At 51.1% G+C, this 21,175-nt stretch overlaps 1 protein-coding gene and 1 long non-coding RNA gene across 10 annotated transcripts in view; one reads left to right on the top strand and one right to left on the bottom strand.

Moving 5' to 3' along the window:
- The window catches only part of Gramd1b (GRAM domain containing 1B), a 174,052-nt gene that overhangs the window by 19,876 nt on the left and 133,001 nt on the right, over positions 1–21,175 (bottom strand). For 7 of the 9 annotated variants that reach the window (XM_050133482.1, XM_050133489.1, XM_050133480.1 and 4 more), the window contains 4 exons: positions 16,414–16,624; positions 10,760–10,780; positions 1,114–1,198; positions 513–616 (listed from right to left, as the gene is read on the bottom strand). In XM_050133482.1, the coding sequence (XP_049989439.1) occupies positions 513–616; positions 1,114–1,198; positions 10,760–10,780; positions 16,414–16,624 (421 nt within the window). Of the gene's footprint in view, positions 1–512; positions 617–1,113; positions 1,199–4,005; positions 4,718–10,759; positions 10,781–16,413; positions 16,625–20,391; positions 20,411–21,175 lie in introns of those variants that run through there. The other 2 variants (XM_050133487.1, XM_050133485.1) reach the window with 2 other exon arrangements.
- Positions 4,947–20,567, top strand: LOC126495909 (uncharacterized). The gene is made up of 4 exons (XR_007590253.1): positions 4,947–6,909; positions 9,368–9,530; positions 11,464–11,706; positions 20,553–20,567. It is a non-coding gene; the product is annotated as an uncharacterized lncRNA (long non-coding RNA).

The following is a 21,175-nucleotide window of genomic DNA, read 5'->3' as shown; positions in this document are numbered from 1 at the left end:
TTCTTTTATATTGCCCTCCATACCCAAGAGAAGGGAAGGAAACTCATGGCAGAAGAGATGCCATGACTGGGATCAGAACTGGGTATCCTCCAGTACACAGGTGTGGATTTGTGTTAACAATATAAAGGCAAAGCTAGGGGTGGGGATTCACACCTTTGGTTCCAGCACTCAGGAGGCAGAGGCAGGCAGGTTTCTGAGTTCAAACCCAAGCAAGGATACACAGAGAAACCCTGTCTGGGGAGTTGGGGGGTTGGGGGTACTCTATAAAGGCTTGGAAAGAACACAAAGTCAGTAAATAAAGAAAATGAAAGCAGCCTTCTCAGTCACGGCCAAGACAATGCGTAAAGGGACAAGTCTGGGTCTTTTTTTTTTTTTTTTTTTTCTTTTTGCAACTCTGGGAACCAAGCAGAGAGAAGCCTGGGCATGCTGGGTAAGCTGCACGTGTACTACCACCGAGAAACAACGCCTGCATTGCCCACCATCCCCCACCTCCCCAGGTATCAGGTCTTTACCAAAGTTTCCCATCGGAAGATGTTGCTGTAGAAGCAGATCCAGTTTTCTGAGAGGTAGAGTCGGCCCTGAAGAAGAATGTCTCTTTGGAGTGCACAAGAGTAATCTGTGTAAGAAGCAGGAGATGGGAGCTCAGAAGCAAGGGACATTGCCAGCAAACCAGTGTACAGTGAGTGGGCCACCCATCCCTCCCAGCACCGGGGGAGCCCAGCCGTCTGCTGCTGACCAGGTGAGCAAGTCATTGCCTGGTGGCCGGATAATGCATGAGCCAATGATGGGCCAAATTTAAAACCATTTAAAAAAGTCCACTGGTGTTCAGTAAGTTCCATCCCCTTACTACCATGGCAGCAACTGGTTGTATGGAGCGGCCACTTGCAGAGGTTCAGTATGCCTCTGAATCCCCCCTGGGTGGGCACTCAAGGATGCATGCCACAGGCATGGTGCTTGATCCTAAGATCTGGGACTTAAGATGTCGCCTGGTGCCAGCGCGACCTTCCTGCTTGTGTTGGCTCTCAGCCTCTGGTCAGAGGCAGCCTGAGTACTCTCTCTCTCTCTGGAACTCCCAGACTTCCTGGTTGGCCCCCTCCCAGGATACTAGCTCACCAACAATGAGGCGCTCCGTGTCTGGAAGTTGCTTAAAGAGCTTTCTGAAGTCTTCATTTCTCTGCTTGTAAGTGGGGCTTAATACCTGCGTAACAACAGCCAAGGTTAGCATGATGCGGCCACACGCTGCAGGATTAGAGATGGGTGCTGGGGTGGAGAAGAGGGATGCTTGTGTGGTAGGTAGAAAGGCAGAGAGAGGAAGCTCTCTTCCCACAGTCTCTTAGCGGCCAGGTTAAGACAGGAGCCTTGAAGCCTTGGCACGGAGAAATAGCATGGAGAGTCTGGTCCTGAAAATCCTTTCATGCAGCATTGGTCAGTGAAAAATATGGAGTCCACGTGTGTCCCAAGAAGGGTAAGCAAGGAAGGAAACCTTCGAATGTCTTCCCAGGACCTAACAAGCCAGTTATCACTGCCCTGCTTCCTGCCAGTTCTCCCTTGGCAGTGGAAAGGAACCGAGGGCTAAGCTAGCTCTTAGCAGGACTTTGAAGAGGTCTGGACACTGTGGATCTCTTGAAGTTTGTTGTGACTAACACAGTGAGCAAAAGATGGGATTTTTCTTCAAATCATAAAACATGGCACAAAAAGCTTTTTAAAAAGCCAGTAATAGGAAAAAAAAGAAAAAAAAAAGAAAAGCACGAGTTGTAAAAAAGTGCATCTGGCACACAGGCATGGCACTTCCCTCCCTACCTCACCAAACAACCTGCCAAGCCAATGTACAATGAGAAACTGAGGCAAGACAAAAGCCTCATGCCCAAGGGTACCCAATGCTATACAGTGCCAGACCCCAAGACTCAGAAGTCCATCCTCCATAAGCCATAGAAGCCAGGGGAGGACCAGGCACTTGCACAGTGTATAGACTCAGACCCTAAAAACTGCTATGCATCCTGGGCCTGCTCATTGCCATAGACTAACTTAACAGATCTTCCTTGGAAATCCCACCAGCTAGTAGTTAGGAATTCTTTCGATGCGTACAGTCTTAAGAGCTTTTAAAAAGTAATAAATGGTAATAGAAAAGATGGGTGCCCGTAGATGAAGGCCACTCAAGGGTGATGCAAAGATTACAGCCTAGGGTGAGTCACACATGAGGACAGAGGCACATCTGCATTCCACCGGGCCATGTGCTGACCTACTTAACGCACACTAGGCTGCTGACCCTCTGCCAGAGACGCATGCCTAAGGGACAGATTGTCCTGCTGGCAGTGACATGTGCTTCCTGGCCTCTCACCCTCTCACCCACTTCCCGGGGAATCCACAGGCACACAGCTGCTAGGGAACGGACCCTTCAACTCGTCATGCTTCAACTTTCTATGAAGCTAAGTGACCCGCATGGAAACAGTCGTCTAGGAGTGATCGCATCTGAACCCAGCCTGACCCCCGGACTAGAGGAAGAGGAACGCGGAGGGAGTTAGAGAGAGAGAAAAATGTGTGCATTCAGCTTGGGCCGATGTTCCAAGAGAGAGAAACCAGAGAAGAGTGAGGAAGAGGAATTTCTCATTAACCTGTCTGTAATTTGAATTTCAGGCTTTTGTTCTTGACTGACTTACACGTGTATTATGAGAGGCCCAGTTATCTTCCCCAAAGTATACCACACTATCATCATATAATGTCAAACTTCCCATCAGGTTTCCAGGCCACTAGAGGAAGTCATCTAGAAGCTTATCCATTTCATGAATCCTATAGCTAGGAAAGACCTCAGGCCTTTAACCCCAGTACTCAAGAGTCAGGGAGGGAGATCGATCTTCTGAGGGTGAGGCCAGTCTGGTCCAAGTGAGTTCCAGGACAGTCAAGGCTACACAGAGGAAATCCTGTCTCAAAAACCAATCAAACAAACAAGCAAGGAAACAACAACAACAACAAAAAAAAAAAACTTTCAAACAAAGACCTCAGATACAGCAGTCCTCCAAGAATCACTAAGTACTATGCAGAGGCCTTTTAGAACCGAATCCGCATGCAGGAAACCTTTGCTTGACAGCCTGACCGCTCATATGGTCCTCACAGCCCCCCTTCTAGACAGCCTCACGACGAGCACACAGCCACCACATACATCACCGCACCTCACCACAGGGTAAATTTCATCACCCCACTTCATACTTGTGGGAAATGAGACAGAGGCAAAGCAGCTTGCTGAGGAATGTGGAGACCCAGCGGGAATGGAACGGAAGTCTTATCCAACTGCTAAAAAGAAAACCACGGGGTTTCCCGCAACAGCACACTCATGGGAGGAGAGACTTGCCCGCTTTGGGGTTCCCTCTAGCTTCTCTCATCCCTGGGCGAGTCTTTAAAAAAGTTCCTACAAGGAGGTCCCCAACCCACTTCAGGGGAAACTGGGTATATCAGGCATCCAGTAACCTGATGCCAAGAGCCCTCCTAGTTCCAGCATTCATAGTGTCCTCTTCCCTGGGATTCTATCATAGCCAATGAGAGAATTCCAGAACCCACAGAGATAGAGGCACAGAAACCTACGTACAATCTCCCAAAAGCAAGCAGGAAAGGACATCGATCGTTTGTGCTTATAGCAGTGGGAATGAATAGAGAAGATCTCCTTACTCCACATCTGTACCCAGCTGTCTTTATTCTGTCTGTTGGTGTAGATGGTAGGCCAGCCTCTCTGTACTAAAGTACAAAGACACATTGGATGGGAACACTTGGCTTTCAATCCCATGCCCCTTTGATGCTGGGGAACCTAGCCCCCCCCCCCACACACACACACACTCTCTATGTACTCGTAAAACATTCTCTTTCAAAGGTGAAGCAGGGCTCACCTCTATAAAATGGCCAAAGAATGCTGGCTCAAGGGTTGTCAAGTCTGAGACTCTCAGCAGGGCCGAGTGTGGCATGAAAGAGTGCACTGAATAGTCACAGGGACACGGGGAATTCGGGTGACACACTCACGGCTGGGATTTTCTCAGATCCATGCCAGCAGGAGCATTCTGCACCAACAGGTGCATCAGAGAGTCTCTTCAAGTACCACAGCAGAGACTGGCTATCCCGTTCCAGCAGGAGGCTCCAGAGGACCCCAGACTCTGTCAGAGATTCCATCACCCCCAACAAATGGTCCAGGCTAGGGTCCCCAGGTCCTTGCGCTGATCCTCAGGTTCCCTCAGAATGAAAGCAGTGAGTCTAGCCTGGCCTGAACCCAGGTGATCTCAGGCTTCTGCACAGAGGGTCTAGACAATCCTCTCTTAGAGCCGTGCTCCCGTGCAAACTCTCATGGATGAGAGGCAATGAGAAGCATGGGTCTCAGAGCGGGCCGGCTGGCCAGTGTCCCATAGCTGGACTCCGCTTTATCCTTCCCATGTTCAGTCCAGGGGCAGCCCAGACGGGGTGTGGTCAGGCGATACTCCCTGGTCGGTGCAGCCACTCAGGATCCAGGTGAGGCTCTAAGACACAGACACAGCAGGTACGCAACACGGGCCGAGAGTTGCAGAAGGGCAGCCCCACGTGAACAAGCAAACTCCGCAGAGCAGGGTGACCCACAGCTGGGTCCAGAGGTCTATTTCCACTAGCTACTCACACTCAGGGTGACTCACAAGTGACTCTTCGGGAGCTCCGGGGAGGCTTGTGGTGGCGCAGATCCTTAGTCCAGATATGCCCCACAGACTGGCCTGCTCAGTCAATGTGTCTATCCCCCATCAGACCAGGACCGCCGTGACTCACAGCTCTCACCCAGGCAGACCCGGCCACCACTTAGCTGCAGCACAGGGCCTGCGCTCATCCCCACCCCTGCACACACCCCTTTTGCCTCCAGAAGGCACTCCTTTCAGCTGGCCAGCAAATGACTTCTTTGTTAAGAGTCACTGGGGCCTGAGGGAGGGAGGCAGGGCGGGTGGGCGGGCAAGGCCAGAGCCCCGCACATGCTTCAAGTTACAGGATCTGGGTGATGGGCCTGGCCAATGTCCTACAGTAACCCCAGGCCTAGCCTGGCCTCAACCAGCAGATGTTTCCTGCAATGGAAAGTTGCTGGCCAGGGCTCTCAGTGGAGGAAGAGGAGGGGAGGCTCACAGGGCATCAGAGCTCTGGGGACATCTGAAATTTGAGACTGAATAGAGCAGGGGTTTCTTAAGAGACAGGTCTCTTCTAAGGAACGCATCTATTCGGCGACTTCTCTGCTGCAACAGCAGCCAACATGGGACTCTCCAAATGTGTTGGTCACAGAGAAGTTGGACAGATAGTCTGGAGAAGAGGAGGTCAGCCTGAGGTGCTCTCCCGAGGACTAGGCACCATGGAGGCATAGGATCAAAGCCAAGCAGAGTCACAGGCAAGCTGCTCAGACCTTGAGAGCAAACTGTAAGAGCAGACCTTCTGAACCCTGGTGAGAACGTGGGAAACAAGTCAAAGAAAGAGATGGCAGCCAGGCCGTGGGGGCACAAAGGGTGCTATGCCAGTGGGTCTCAAACCTGTGGGCCACGTCCCCTTTGGGGATCGAATGACCCTTTCACAGGGGCCGTGGACGATCGGATATTTACATGATGGCTCAGGACAGCAAGCACCACAACTACAGTTATAAAGAAGCAAAGAAAATAACTTTACAGTTGGGGGTCACCTCAGCATGAGGAGCTGTATTAAAGAGTTACAGCATTAGGAAGGTTGAGAATCACTGAGCGCGGCAGAGAGGTAGAGAGGGGAAATAGACAGTGTGGGGACTGGGAGGGTGTGGACTCCCACAAGATCCTCAAAATAGTCAAGGCAGCTCTGCTCTACCCCGCTAGCCCACCCTATCAGGAAGGTCTTGGACTGCTGCATCACGGGTAATGTTCCTTCTTCTTATAAACCTAGTAATTTCCTAGGCTGAAACTTTAGTATGTTTAAAAATTACTCCAGTGATGCCAAAGAACACAGATTCTTGGGTCTCAGACCCGAAGAGTCCAGCTAAGAGGAACATGACAGCCACAGTTAGGTTAAAGAAAGGGGAAAGAATCCTTGCCCGAGGCATCTTCTAACTCGCTCCCCTTTCCATCTTGAAGGACACCTGCCTTCATCCAACCTAAGGTAAACCCCACTCCATTAGATACCATCTGCCCTAGGAATGAGTCACCCTTCAGTTCAGTCTTCTCTAGCACTTAGTATTTCATATATTGTGTAAAAAATATCTATGACATGAATGCATTCCCTATCGCTTTATTGGTATCTTCACACACACACACACACACACACACACACACACACACACACATCCCTAGTCCATAAGCCTGACTTCTTGGAACGTAGTCCCCGCCCTGACTCAATCCTAAGATCAAGTTCTCTCTGCCCTATGTGTCAGCGGTCCTCAGATTTTGTGATGGGTAAATGCAGCAACTCTGTTTTCCAGGGTGGTTGCAACACTTCCCTTCAGATCCAGACCACACCCAAGACACAGGCAGTATAGACCATTCCAGAAGGCTGTGGGAACTTAACAGAAAGTCCCTGGAAACTCTGGTACCTAGGCCACAAACACGGGACAGCCGAGATGGTGATTATTTGGACAAGACAGGGACAGTTAACACCTAGAGACATATTGCCGTAGACTGAGGTGACTTTCAGTCTGTCTCAGCCCTGGTCTCCACCCCCTCACCATGGGCTTGGCAGGACAGGGCCAGAACTCCAGGAGCGGGAATTGGCTCCTAGCTAAACATTAACTCTACGGCAAACACTGGGTGCCGGGACCAACTGGTACCCTTTCTCGGTCCAGGCTCAGCAGGAAGCAGGGGGTGAGAGGGCCCAGGTGTAAAAAAATAGATTTTGGTTCAGCATTAACCTCACCTAGGAAGAAACAAGTGAAGAGCCACAAAGGAAATCCTGGTGCTTCAGCCAAATCCGGTAGGCAGAAGCCAGATGCGGGTGGGACAAGGAGGTGACTAAACACGGGGTGGGCCCAGGTGCAATGGAGAAGGGTGGAGAAAGGGAAGGATGGGGGGGGGTTCTCATCTGGAGAGGCCATACCACCACTGGGGAGTGAAGGATGGGGTTAACTATCATGAGGGTAGCAGCCAGGAAGATTCTTCAACGTTATGGGTAAAAATCCTAGGTGGGAGACAGATGGACAAAGAAGAAGGACAGTCCTCGGAGGAAATACTAGGCACTGGGCATGTCATCTCTGCCACCCCCAATACCTTCATCCACTCCTACAAAGCTTGTCCTATGGTTCTCGAACCGACGCCAGCGAGACTTGCTGTGTCATTCCCAGGATTGGCACCGGTGCCCCTTCCCTTTCTTAAAGCCAGCTTCCCTAACAGAGGACAGTGTTAGACAATGTGGGTGCTGTCTCTAGCAACTGCCCTATTCTAGGCTTTGTCCCTAAGTTGCTATGGAAACGCTAACCCCCCAAGGAATGAGGCATAAGGCAGGAGGGTTTATCTGCCCACCTGGAGCTCAGCAAGACCCATGCCTACTGGGACTAGAAAGGACCATATTTAATAGGCATGTGTCATTCCTCGGGCTTCAGTCTGACCAGCCTTATTTCTGACCACAGTTTCAAAGCCCTGCCACCTGACCCCTTAAGCTCCTGACCACCGGGACTGCACCCTTGTACTCCCAGGCTGGAAGACTTGCTGACTAAAACGAGCTGGTCAGTGGTCGTGGGAAAGGGCAAGATGGGCCCCAGGGCAGCGGCACCAGACAGAATCTTCATACACTCCCCTGACCCTGACATTCGGCCCTCCACGGACATCTCCCCATGTCACTGGGGTCTAGCTACTTCCCTTCTTATGATTCACCCTTCAGATCAGGTTTGTTATTTTGTTGACAGCTTCCCTTTGGCTAGCCCTAGGACAATGAGTTAATGGCTTTTCTCTTCTACAGACTGGGGGTGGTGATGGTAGAATGGCTTCCTCTTAAATTACACCCAGGCCCCTTGAACAGGTCTCGGGGGACTCCTATAGTAGTCAACACTCTGTGGAGCCCTGACTCTAGCCTGTTCCAGGGTAGGAGACTATAAAGCTTCCATCTAAAGGACTCCTAGTGCCAGGGATAGAACTTGAGGTAAGGCAGTTGGTGAGCTGACTCTAGCTCGGAGAAAGAGAAAAAGCACCATCTACAGCCACAGGAACAGGGCACCAGGATCCTCTCTGAGGTCAGACTCCACCAGCCCGCTAGCAGGGAGCAACAAAGGTGAAAGGTAGGTCTAACACAAAGCGGCTCATAACAAAAAGGGTTGACTGAGAGCCTCCTGGAGACTATGAGGGGGGCAATGCGGAGGGACGGGTCAACCTAAGTTCCCCTGACGGTGCATATGACCACAGTATATAAGGCATAGCCACAGCACTCAGAGAGGTGGTACTTAGCCAGCCAGGGCCCAGCGATTACTACAAAACCCCACCCAACACGGGGCTCTCAGAACTCAGGTTGCAGATTCTCGTTCTAGCCAAAGCAACCGTGCCAATGTCCAGGGTAAATGTCTTCATGGGGTCAGAGAGAACCCAAGGGAAACTTCTGCAGTATCAACCAGACAGGCTAACCACACTATTAAGTGGCTCTGGAAAACAGAACCAGGGCATCTGTCTTGTCAGTAAGGGTAAGAGGATCTCATCCAACTAGCCTGTCTGGGTTCCATATCCAACCTGCCTCTCCGCTATTGCAGGCACTGAGCAACCTCTTTAGGAGCTACTCTTTTTTTTTTTTTTTTTTTTTTCATCTGATGGGTAGCTCTTGTACAGGAAATACAGGAAGAAGAGAAAGCAGAGGCCATGGACTGTGCGATTCCCATGCACACCTCTTAGTACCCGCAGCTAGGGCAATGGAAACCCTGTTTCTGGGGTCCTGATGGTCATCACCTGCCATTTCTGTTTCCTCCTCCACTTTCAATCCCTTCTGCTTTCTGCGCCAGCAGGCAGCAGCCCAGAGAAGGCAGGAAGGAATGTATGTGTTGGTGATCATCCTGGAAGACTTACCAAGGTTCCCACAACCTGTCATTACACTGAGTACCCGGATGTCACAGCTTCAGAAGCAGGCTGAGGGAGGATGGGGAGACAGAGAGGTGGAGGGGTAGGGTGACTCAAAACATGTAGCCATCGGGAAGAAAACGGAAAGGCAGCCAGGTGACTGGAGACCAGAGACCAGAGAAGAGCATGAAGAGGGGAGAAATGAATGGTGGGTGTTGGGGAGAGCCATAAAAGGAACGGGAAAGGAAGGCAAGCTGCAGCAGCTGCGCTGAAAGCCACGCAAGGAGAAAGGGAGCAATGGGAGCAAAAGCTGCAATCAAGATGGGATTTGCGTGTCCAAATCCGGATGCTTTAATTGCCCAATAGCACTGTGGCCATGTGTTTTCTGTATCCCTTAGGTGACACTAATTTCTGCAATGCCGCTCAAAAGGAGATTATTAGGGAGGAGGCTGGGGTATTTGCGACAGCTGGTCTACGACAGCTCCCACGCAGAGAGAGCTCCTCCCCACCAAGATAGGAGCTGCCATCATTCTGAGGAGGCCAGAGGCCAGAAGACCCTTGGTGAGGCGGGGAGAAGAAACAGGCGGGGGAGTGGGGGAAGGCAGAGTTCAGCTTCTCGTCCACCCGCTGTCATCTCCATCCTTAACTTCCCCACATCAACACGGGCCATTTGGGGTGCTCAGTGGGGCTGTGGTTGGTGGGGCAATAAAAAGCTGGTGGGATAGGCAGGCCCCGGGGCACCTTGTGGAATGCCAGAGAGTTAGCTAACTAACTTTGTCTAACTTTAGGGAACTCCTTACTACCATGCTGTACATGAACACACGCGGGGCCCAGAGGGATGATTGCGACCCGCAGCCCCACACTGAACACAAGCCTCTCCTCGAGCCCTTTCTCTGCTCCCTCCCACCCTGTCATTCCACCATCACATCATGATAGCTTCTCCGAGCCTCCGCTCCCACGGGAGCAGAAGTGGGTACAGGAGGAGGTGAGCTGGGGTGCGGGAGGAGTATTCTCAGCACAGACAAGGGCCTGAAGCCAGGCCACAGTGCACCTCAGCTCTTCCACTAGGCAGTGCCCCGGAAGGCATCCAACATGTGACCAGGGAAGGCTGAGAGACTCCGGTCAGCTCTCCTTCCAGGGAAGAGTTTGGAGCCTCACAACCTGATCTATGTAACAAAGAGAACAGGGCCTTCACAGGGAGGGCCTCACGACCTGGTCTATGTAATAAGGGGCACAGTGCCTTCACGGGAACTGCTAAAACTCCACAGGACATTGTGAGGGCTCAGAGCTAGATAAATTGCCACTAGGAATGACCTTGACTCTGCTTCACAGACCAGAAGCAGCCAAGCCCTACAGCAGGCGCTTGCTCTGGAGGACACTGGATGTCGGCGACACACTCCATCCCATAGCATAGTCTCTCAGCTCCAGTTTCCCCAAGAAGACATCTTGGTTAGTGGATGCCAACTTTGGCTTCCTGGCTCCCTGACCCCAGAATTCTGTCTGGCCTTGAAACAGTCACTCTCCCACGGCTGCGCTGACTTCACATAGGGCGCTAGATGAGGAAAGCAATGAGGCGGGTCATTTCTTTACCTCCCCAAATCAAATCCTCCTCCCTAAGACTTATCCATCCTGCTAGAAATGGGAACTACTCTATCTATTTTGGGGTGAGAAAAGGTTGACAAGGGCAAAAACTCAGAGAACTTGACAATGTTACCTCCCTCTGCCCACCTCTGCCCCGCCCCCCCCCCATTTTACTAACACCCAACAAGAAGAGAAACAGAAATACTTACATTGTACCAACTCTGGCTTTTCTGAAAAGAAAAGAAAAAAGAAGAATGAAATTAGTTAGGGAAGAGATACTGGGAGCAGCCAGAGTCTTCCTTCCCCCTGGGGTAAAGGTAACACAGACAGCAGTGGAGGGCCAAGGAGAAGGAATCCAAATGCAGCCCAATGCTTCCCGTGTCGATGCTCAGGAGGGTCCTCCTTTCGCAAGACAAATCCAGAAAGGAGGCCCAGGGAGCAGTCCATGCTGGAAGCCCCACCACAGCTGGGGCGGCTGGAGATGCAGGCAGTGGCAGCACTAGCTAGCGCTCGACCAGAAGGGAGTCAGAGCCCCATCCATCGCCAGGTTCTGCTGATGGGGGTGCGGGGTGTGTGGTAGGCATCCAAAGCCTCGTTCCTGAGTGGGTTTCTACTAGAAGCAAAGTATAGATGGAGCCCAGTACAGCCTTCTGCTCCGGGTCATCTCTGGCAAAGGCAGGGTGGGGTATCTCAGTGATGGCAGAAGAGGCAGCTTAAAGTCACACAGTGCTCCTAAGCTGGCAGGTGAGTAAATTCTTCCTGTCCCAACAACGGGCTGACCTCCTCACAGCTAACAGCAGAGGGATGGGCTGGGGTTCGGCAGGGGGAGAGAGGAGAATCGTGCCATCTTGGAAGGCTTCTCCCAACCCATGGTGCGACAACTCGGTGTTCACAAAGCCTCATTCTGTCCCAGCTCTAGAGTTGAGGAATTCTGGCTCTGACCTCCCCAGGGGATCTGAAACTTAACAATGAAAGAAGGGGAATGGCTGGAGCCTGCTGTGCCGTTTCCAGCCTCTACTTGTGAACATTCTGTGTGGGAACCTCACCGACAGGTCAAAGCCTGGATGTGAGACCAGAGGATGGAGCCTGTGCACAGTCAGCAGCCTGGAGTGTTTTTTAGCATAAATACAGAACTGGGCAGGCACTGTGTCAGCTGGTAAGCTGTGTGTGTGTGTGTGTGTGTGTCTCTGTGTGTGTCTGTGTGTGTGAGAGAGAGAGAGAGAGAGAGAGAGAGAGAGAGAGAGAGAGAGAAATTGACAGAACAGGGTGGAGGTGACTATGTGAACCAGGGTGGGAAGGGCTGTGACCACAACGATGTCCAGATGATCATGTGATCTCCCCTCACCAAGTTCTTCCTTTTGACCCTAAGTCTGGCCAACACCTTGACCCTGTACTTTGGTGGTGGGAGGCAGGCAGTAGAAGGGGCCCAGGCATGAATATGCTTCCCCCTCACACAGCTTTCACTGGACAGTCTGCCAGGGCAGCAGGTCACAGGGTAGACACTCAGTCCCCCTCTGCTAGGGGCTCTCTGTGGGGGTCATTCCTCAAAAGGCTGTCACTGTAGTCTAACCTAGGAAGGCACAGTCTTTTACCATAGAGCCACCCTCTCCTCCAATCCAGAAGCTGAAGGGTGAACCCACATATCCAAGACTGTTTCATCACAGAGTAGGAACTGCTACCTTGTAGGAAGGAATTCTGGACTTGGCCTCCCTATCATTCAACCAAGGCTCTACATGCCTGGAGGAGGGTGGATGGAGCAAAAAAGTTGTATCTAACAGGGCCTGCGCTTCTACAGACTTTTTGAATGTTCACAATGACAACTGACTCTAAGACCACAAGAAATGATGGAGGGTGTAGATGTTGGTTAAAAGCCCCTCATAATGACAGCGAGTACACTCTTGCAGCCATCACCCAAACTATACAGGTATCCTGTGACGCGCTAGCCCCGACCCAAGCTTGTCACTTGCTTCACAGATGAGGAACATCTCTCAGCTGCTCCTAACCACTTCATCCCTTGTCACTTTTGTATACAACCCAAAGAGGAAAGGGGTGGTGGGACCAGGACCCTCTGTGGTCCTCAAACATGGAGCCTGCCCTCCGGCCCATGCAGACAGAAGTGGCTCTCTTCCTACGCATTATCAAGATGTCAGTTCCTTAAGAAACTGCTTGAAACAGTTTCAAGGTCCCAAGAGCTCCAGTTAGAAACATCAGCCCCATCTCTACCTAGCTCTGTGATACCTTTATGTCTAGTATTTGTTATAAAGTGAGAGCAAGGAAGGAAGTCTAAGAACCGAAAGAAATGAGGAAGGCGCCCTCTAGAGCAAGGGCTTTGCAGGCTCTGCCCCTTATGGGAGCTCTACAGTGTCTTCTAGCCAGCACTGAGGGTGCCTCGGAGACTCGTATATTAAAATCTACAGTGACATCCACATTAACCCCCAAGACTGTCCAGCAGGAAGGAGTTCCTGACCTTTGACATGCCTCCTGGGGAAGAATTACATCCTTACAGCTTAGCATTCCTGGTCTGAGTGCTGAAAGTACCTCCTGTAAGGGAAGACCTCAGAGAGGCTTAACAAGGCCCAGGACGGTGGCAGGGGCCCAAACAGGCAGGACAGAGAGACTGCCTACCATTGTAGGCACAAGGTGGCACAGAAGTAGGGAGGCCAGGTTCTGAGAGTTTATAGCGGATGGTCAAAGGGGAAGGATGTGAAAGTACAAAGACAGAGCTGTTGGGGACAGGGTTAGAGCTGGACGTGGAGGACTTGGAGGACCTGTCCTGTGTTTCTTTGGACTTTCCTACAAGAAACCAGACAGGCAAGGACTAGATAGGATGCAAGGCTCCTGGAAACATACCCAAACTACCTTACAACAGTTTCCTGCCCTTGCATCCAAAAGCATCTATCTCCCAGAGCAAAGGCTCAAAGAAGTCTGGAAGGGGGGCAAGGGGAAAATGGGACCAGGAGCTCTATATTAAGCATAAGTTGGGAAGAAGGGCAAAAAAAAAAAAAAAAAAGAAAAAAGAAAGAAAAAGTCTTACTTTGATCAGATTAAGTTTGTCATACTGAAAAGAAAACCATAAAAAATTAGAATTCAAACAGACAAACAAACAGAAAGGTGAAAGGTCACAGTGGCACCAGTGGCACAGCACCGGGCATTGCCAAACACCAACAGAGAGCTAAGCTGCAAGGCAGATGAAGTGGCCCTATCTGCTTGGCAGGCCTGCAAAGGCTGAGCCGTGCTCTTGAGCTGGCGGGTGCAGGAAAGCATGCCCTGGCTCCCTCTGGTGGCCACAGGCCATCACTACCAAGTGCAGCTCAATTGTGGCCCAAACAGGGGAGGGGTTTCTGGGAGTGAAAGTCAGCCCTGGGGGTTCTGAGCAGAAGCAAGAAATCAGTCTCAACCACTGAGACAATGATAGGGAAGGTGAAGCCTTAATGATTTCCCTGTGTCTGATCCCCTGACCCCTGTGTGAAGGAGGCACCTTGCAGCCTGCTTGAAAACACACAGGGTGGCCTCTTTGCAGGAGGTGGTCACGGGTGACCTAGCTATGTCTGTAGCAAAAACAGCTCCAGCTCACAGAACCTCTGCACGACTATATCTGGCCACCTTGTGAGGGTGCTCCCCGGGGAAGCAGTGTTAAAGGCTTTTGGCCTTGCCCCAGTAGCACTTCCTGACAGCCCAACAGCTGGACCTGCACTGAACCCTCTGCAGCCAGTGGGTCTTGCAAACGCACGTTCCTGGTTGACCATAGCTGCTGCCCTGTGCACTCGCACGACATGGTAGTTCCCAGCTCAGCCGTCAGCAAGCTTTGTGCGGCTCACCGAATGAGACTAAAGACCCGGAGAAGACGTGGAGAGAAGGGATAACCTGATGCCCACATCCAGCCAGATCCTCCTTCTTCCGGATGAGCCTCACTCCCTCTGGCACACGGGATTTCAACTAAGGCAGAAGGGCGAGCACTCTGGCACAGTGACCCAAGGTCTTATACAAGCCCTGTCCCCAGATACTGGGCCTGCCTGAACCTGCCCAGCCTCCTACACACCGAGAGGCCTCTTGCTGGCTTCCTCACTCCAGGCTGTCCTCCACTGGCAATAGCCACTTCAAGTCCTGAGAGCACTTGGAGTCTGAAGGGCACAATGGGCAGGCATGGGTATGGGGCTTCGCGTTCTTCCATCAGGAACTAACAGTGATGTGCCTTCCTCCCCGAAGACGCCTGCAGACACTGATGTAAGTCTTCCCGCGGCTTCTTCCAACTGCACTGCTCCCCCACAATTGATTTCCTGGTCACTACTGTCTTAGTATCGATTGTTCGCCATTTACTCACTTCTCGGACCCTGGGTAGACAGAGTCTGGCACCTCTCTTTCCTGCAATCATATATCCAGAGCCTGGTCGGTCCTGCACAGTCATCAACCTCCAGACGCTGGCACTACACCCTCTTTGATCGAAACCCAGGGCTCTAAGCAAACTATGAATGAATTCCAGGGTGGTACAAACAAGGAAGTAGTGAGGGGTGCCCTGGCCAAGCAGCTCTCACGGGTGGAGGAAAAGACGAACTGGGCAGATGCCGGGAGGTCTCGGCAGTGCCATCACTGACCCTCTGTCTGGGGTCCCTCCCATCGGTCTCTTGTCACTTCTGCCAGAAGCCAGACTTATTCATCAAGGGGCCACAAAGAACAACAGTATGACTGACCGGAGGCTCCATACCCACAGGAAAGGAACTACCTACCCCCTGCAGGACTCTGCTTTTAGGAAGTACCACGCTCGAAGGGAAACACATTCCCACTAGTGATGGTGTTTGAGAAGCAAGCAGACACGGGGGCTGGTGGTGGAGGGGTGGTCGTCAGGCTCTGTTCTCTGACGTTCGGTGCGGTGGGAGTGGACCCTCAGTGACTTCCAAGCCAGACTGCCAAGGGATGGGGGCAGGGCACAGTGGGATCGGCCCTTCTGGGAAAGGGACCAAGCAGGACATATGGGCAGAACTGGCAGGGGTGGAGGGAGGGGGGCTGAGCTGAGCTGAGCACTACAGACAATCCAATACTAGAGGGGAAGAGGAAAAGACGGAGACAAAGATGGCTTACTTTTGAGAGGCGCTTGTGAGACTAAAGACCATGCATGCAGAGGACGTATTTGGGAAACAGTGGGGAGAAGAGGAAGAACAAGAAATCAGAAGACAAATTCAAGTGGGGAAACCAGCTCCCAAGCCTCCCGGGGAGGGGTCCCCTTTCTCGTGCCCTGCGAGTCTGGTGGTTTAGGAGCCCCTGGGCAGAGGTACCTCTTGATTGCCAGAGGCCTGGGAGTGGAAGGAGAAGGCTGGGGAACCACAACCATGTGAGGTCTCTGTGCTAAGCTTTGGACCAGGAGCCTGGGTGCACGGGTGTACGGGGACAGGAAGGAAAGGCCCTGGGACTGTCCCTTCTGCAAGATGAGGACTCGGTGGGCATGTAGGTAAGGCAGGGTGACAGCCAAGGAGGAGGTTAAAAATAACACTCTGGAAGGTTCCCTGAAGCCTTTCTTTCTGGCAATACAGGTGTCCCAAATAGTGTCCCTTTACCAGTTCAAGGGACCAAATTTAAAGGATTAGGCAGATGACCTCTCCTGGTCCCCAGAGCCCCCTCCTTATCTCAAGGGTCATCAAGTTTCTTAGGTACTACAGAGAGATGGAAAGGGGAGAGGAGGGGCATGCGGCTCAGGACTCGCCCTGAGTGTTTAGACAGGAATCTTTTCAATTAGGGTCTCCCCCGATGGCTCTGACCTGACCTGGGCGCATAGACACTGGGGCTGTTCAAGCATGTGAGTACCCAGTCAGTACCTTCTTCCTGCAGCTAGCTAACGAGGGGTACTGGGGCTCCGGCGTAGTCTGCTCACCTTGGAATTTTTGCCACCACTTCGACCAGACTGTGAAGAGCAACTGCGTTGCACACCCTGCTCCGGGGTGGATGGGGATTTGTCTGAGGAGTGATCTGAGCCCTTCTCCACCATGGTGTCTCCGTCTTGGTTCTGTGGCGTTGGCGAGCGGGACCGCTTCCGGAGGATGGGGGAGCAGGCCGGCGTGCTGCGGTTGGAGTTACTGGCAGTGCTGCGGGGGGCAAAGAGAGACAGGGAATGAGGTGAGAGGGTGGAGGAAGGAAGAAAAGCTGACAGTGATGGCAGGCCAGAGACCCATGCAAAGGACCCAGGCAACGGGCTGAGAAAATCAGAGGATCCAAATAGGGACTCGCTGTACTGTAATGCTGCTACTGGCCAGCAGGGGGCAGTAATGCCAGTGTAAAAAGGAAACTAAGACTAGAAACCAACAGGTAGGCATTAAAGTATTTACCCACCTATCCCGCAATCTCCCCATCCAATCCAGTTTGAGCTTTTACTACTTATGATAGGCAGAAAGTTATTAGGAAAAATAATTTAAGCCCTGAAAGAATCGTTGGCGTTCACTCAATATCACCAGCTCATTTTACAAACACTATGCGTCAACCCTTTTGTTCATAATGATAATCTCACTTTTCAAAGCATTCACATATATTATTTCATAGACATGTCTTTTTAAAACCATTACGTTTTCTTTTGCGTGTGCATGTGTGTGTGTGTGCGTGCGTGCGTGCGCGCCCGCAGAGATATGCCACAGCACACCTGCAGAGGTCAGAAAGCAACCTGCTGGAGTCTCCCCCCCCCCCCCACTTGATTGGCAGTGAGCACTTTTATCTACTGAGCCTTCTCACCGGCCCACATACCATGTGTCTAAAGACATTCAAGCAAGCTAATAATGGCAAGTGCCACTACCCTTAAGTATAAAAATTAAGACAAATGCCTGGCAGACAGAAGTAAGTGATCAAAGCAGAGACTTGGAATTTGCTTCAGATGGAAGTCATGCATCTGGTATTCGATCGAGTTATGCTGCTGTCCCAGAGGGGCAAGGTCTTTGCCTCTAGCCCCCACCCCACGTTCATCTCTAAAAAGCTTCTTGCACCTTCCCACGGCACCAAACCCAGTCACACCTCAGCAAACTATCTGCGACTACAAGAAGAATTGAAGCTTGGCTTGTGTTTTCAAGAGAGCGGAAGAGATAAGGAAGAAAAGGGAGAGGAAAACCTTGAATTCATTTTGCTTTGTTTTGAAAGGAGAGAGAAATGGAAGAGATGGACGAAAAGGGAAGGGGAACAGGAAGGAATGGGACTGCAGCCTGTGAGACCGCAACGGCTACAGAGCAAGGTGGCAAGGAGGGGACGCAATCCTGTCCGCCTGCTAGCTAGCCAGATTGGATAAGCCAGGCAACCATCTCAGGAAAACCACATTCTGGCCTTGCCTCAGGAAATAAGAGCGTAGGGTGCCGGACAGTGACATTTGCATGAAGAGCTGGCTGTAACCTCAGATGCCCCACTGGAGACATTTGCAATGATTACCAGGCTCTGGCTCCTGGATAAACTCAATATAGGAGAGAAAGTCTATATGCCCAAGCAGTACCACTGAAGAGGGGCGAAAGTAGGGGAAGGATCATTGTGAACCTTATTAGAAAAACTGAGAAAGAAAGATCAGGGAAAAGGAGAAAAACAAATGTAGCCAGAAGGCCCATGGCTTTGCTTCATCTGAACACAGAGTTCAATTAAAATCTTGTCTGCCAATGACTTGAAGAGGCCCCAGGTGCCTCTCAGAGGAGGCGGTCCAACTTCTCTCCCCTTGCAACTCCATCCTTTTTCTTCTGACTCTCTAAAACCATTTGATACCATGAGCCCTGGGGAAAAGAAGTTAGCTTCCTTTTCTTCATGTCAAGAAGCTGAACCACGTGTCTGATGGAAGCAGACACCCCGGTCCTCTGGGAGAGCTTAGGGAAGGAGACCTGTCTAAGAAAGCCTCCTTTATCTTGGGACAATTCCAGCCTATGTCCAAGTGTTCAGGAGCAATCTTTCTACTCACTCAACCCCAACCAAAAAAAAATGGGGGGGGGGAGGAAGAGGAGGAACACCTGTCTATCACAAACACAAAAGACCTTTCCATCTTCCTGAAATAAAGGCCACTTCATACAGTCTGATTCTAGACCATGCTCATAAGTGGCTGCCGGGGGCAAAACAAAGTCAAAGGTATAAAACACTGGATGCCAGATACAGTGCACAACAAATAACACGAATGGAGTAGGTAAAACGGCACAGCTCTTGTTCCCGAGCTGTTGATCCCAGTATAACCCCCAGGACCCACAGGGTGGGAGGAGAGAACTGAACCCCTGCAAGTTGTACTCTGACCTCTACACACGAGCTCTACTACAATGTGTGCTCGCTCCACACCGCACGTGTGAGATTAGGGAGTTAATTCTCTCCTTCCACCTCGAGAGTCCCAGGGATCGAACTCAGGTTGTCAGGCTTGGCAGCAAGCGCCCTTGCCCACGGAGTCATCTCTCTGGTCTCTAGCGTCGTCTCATGTTTCCCAAACTAGAATTTAGTTCTTCTCCAAATGTGTTCTTCACCTCTGTGGCCACGACTCTCTGACTTCAACTTGTCATTGGGTGAGTCTCCACCACCACCAGACATACACACACTTGCTGTTGTGGCCCAACAATACCGTGCCCAGTGGAGATTTCTTCCAGATGTCTCCTGAGCGTCTTCCCAGACCTCTGCCCATTCCCGGCCTTTCTCCAGAGACACCATCATTGCTCAGAAGTGTCCTCTCTCCCATCTCACCCCACTGTGTTCCACGCATTCTGTTTCCATAGGCTCATTATCCCATCCTTCCTTTCCTGTCCTGGGGTTCCTACCTCAGGTTCTCGGTGCTTTTAACTGAGTAACTGTGAACTTGAATATTTAACATTGTCTTGACTTGCCCAATAGCTTTAGCTATGATTTGACTGGTTCCTGAAAAACACTGAGAATAATAAGAGGTTGTTGACCCTTCCATGCTTGGCCTCTGCTCCAGCCCTTCTCTATACAAGAAGAAAACCCTGTAACCCTAGTTCTGTGCCTTAGCAGAGTCATTGCTACATTGCTAAAACCTCTTAAAAGATCAGCCATTGTCCTGTAGTCTTGGACAAGCTGCTAAGCAAATAAAACTAATTCCTATGCATTCTGTATAGCAGTCTACCATGCCCTTAACCTGATTCTACAAGCCGTAGTAATAGAACAAACATTATGCTTGGGGATGGGCTCAAAAGGACCTTACCGTACAGAGGAAGACCAGTATGGGGTCAATAGACAGGACCGCTGACCTGAATTCAGGAGAGTCCTGTAACCTTTGGCCTTTAAGAAACCTGAGACACAGCAGAATAAGTGCCTGGCCAAGGTGTTGTGACTGTGTGTGTAGCACTATAGTGCACAAGATTTTTATTGGCCACCAGGTACAATGTTAAACATTCAAGTTCACACAGGTGAATAAGGAAAGTTCTTTGTGCTTGGTACATTTATAGCGAGGTGGAGTTAGAGATGACCTCTTCTCAGTGAAATATAGGCTACAGGTGTTGGGATCCAAGAGAGCAGAGTGGGGGGAGGGAGGAAGGGAGGAAGGGAGGAAGGGAGGAAGGGAAAAGAAAAAAGCTTTCCTTGAAGTACTGGGTTCAGAAAATGTGCTGGGGTTATCCAGGTAAAACCATGGAAGTCAAGGCGGCAGAGCAGAAAGAACGAAACAGAAATCAGCACAATGAGAATAAAAGTCTTGAATAGCATGGAACGCGGGAGAGCGACAAGAAGCCGCTCATGAAACGGTTTTGAACTAACGCTCACGGGAGTCCTGTAATCATCACGTCCTCCGAAGAACAGGTCCACTAAGACCCTGCTGGCCGCCCCTAACCCAGGAAGATGCTCACTCATTCCCCACCTCTCCTATGTGTAAGACAGGCAACGAAGGCTATTTCACCCCCGTCCCGGTTACCTTGTGACAGAAAGTACGTCCTCGAGCCTGACCACAGCGTCTCATGCTATGTGTGGTCAGGGCCTATTCCCTGTACTCCCGAGGCTGCTGTCCTTGAGCAATCAGGAAACACGGGAAGAGAACAAAGGTTCTCTTTCCACAATGTGACTTTCTTTTTACAGGTTCTCCCACCTGCACCTCACACACCCTGGCAACGGCACCACTTTTTCTGGCTCTCCCTCTCCATCCTTAATTCCTAATGAGATCCTGCGGGCACAGGCAGACCTTGTCAGCACGCCAGCTCCCTGATCAGCCACCCGTGCATTTTTTCAGAACTCCGAGCCGAGCACAATGGTCAGCTGGTGTTCTTTACTCAAGTTTATGTGTTTGTCTTTAGCAAAGATTGTTTCTGCTCCAGATATTGCAAAATATATACCTGCCACTCTGGACGCCCTGTCCCTTTGTCTGTCTGGATTTCAATCTCTGCCCTTGTGATCCTGTGGTCCCACCAGCAGCAAAGCCCTAACTGGTTCTCGTTCAGATTCCCAAACCCAGCCCTAAGGTCCCCTTAATGGCAGAGAGCCTGGCTACAATCCTCTCACCACCAAGGAGCACTGATAACTTTTAAGAACGACTCTGTGATATATTCCAGGGTGCTGCCATCAGGAGAGCACTAAATCTGAAACCTGGGCATTGTATCTCAAAGCAGTAGGACAAGGAAAACTGCCGGTGTGCCAGGAGAGCAAGTCCAGCTTGAAGGCCCCCTTAGTCCTTTGCTTTCTCTGTCACCTTGGTTCTTGAGTCT

The sequence above is a fragment of the Alexandromys fortis genome, unplaced genomic scaffold (assembly GCF_014885135.2).
Source record: "Alexandromys fortis isolate MF-2015 unplaced genomic scaffold, M_Fortis_MF-2015_v1.1 scaffold_231, whole genome shotgun sequence".
Taxonomy (NCBI): Eukaryota; Metazoa; Chordata; class Mammalia; order Rodentia; family Cricetidae; genus Alexandromys; species Alexandromys fortis.
The sequence above is the reverse complement of the archived record's forward strand: the minus strand, read 5'-3'. Positions and strand labels throughout refer to the sequence as shown.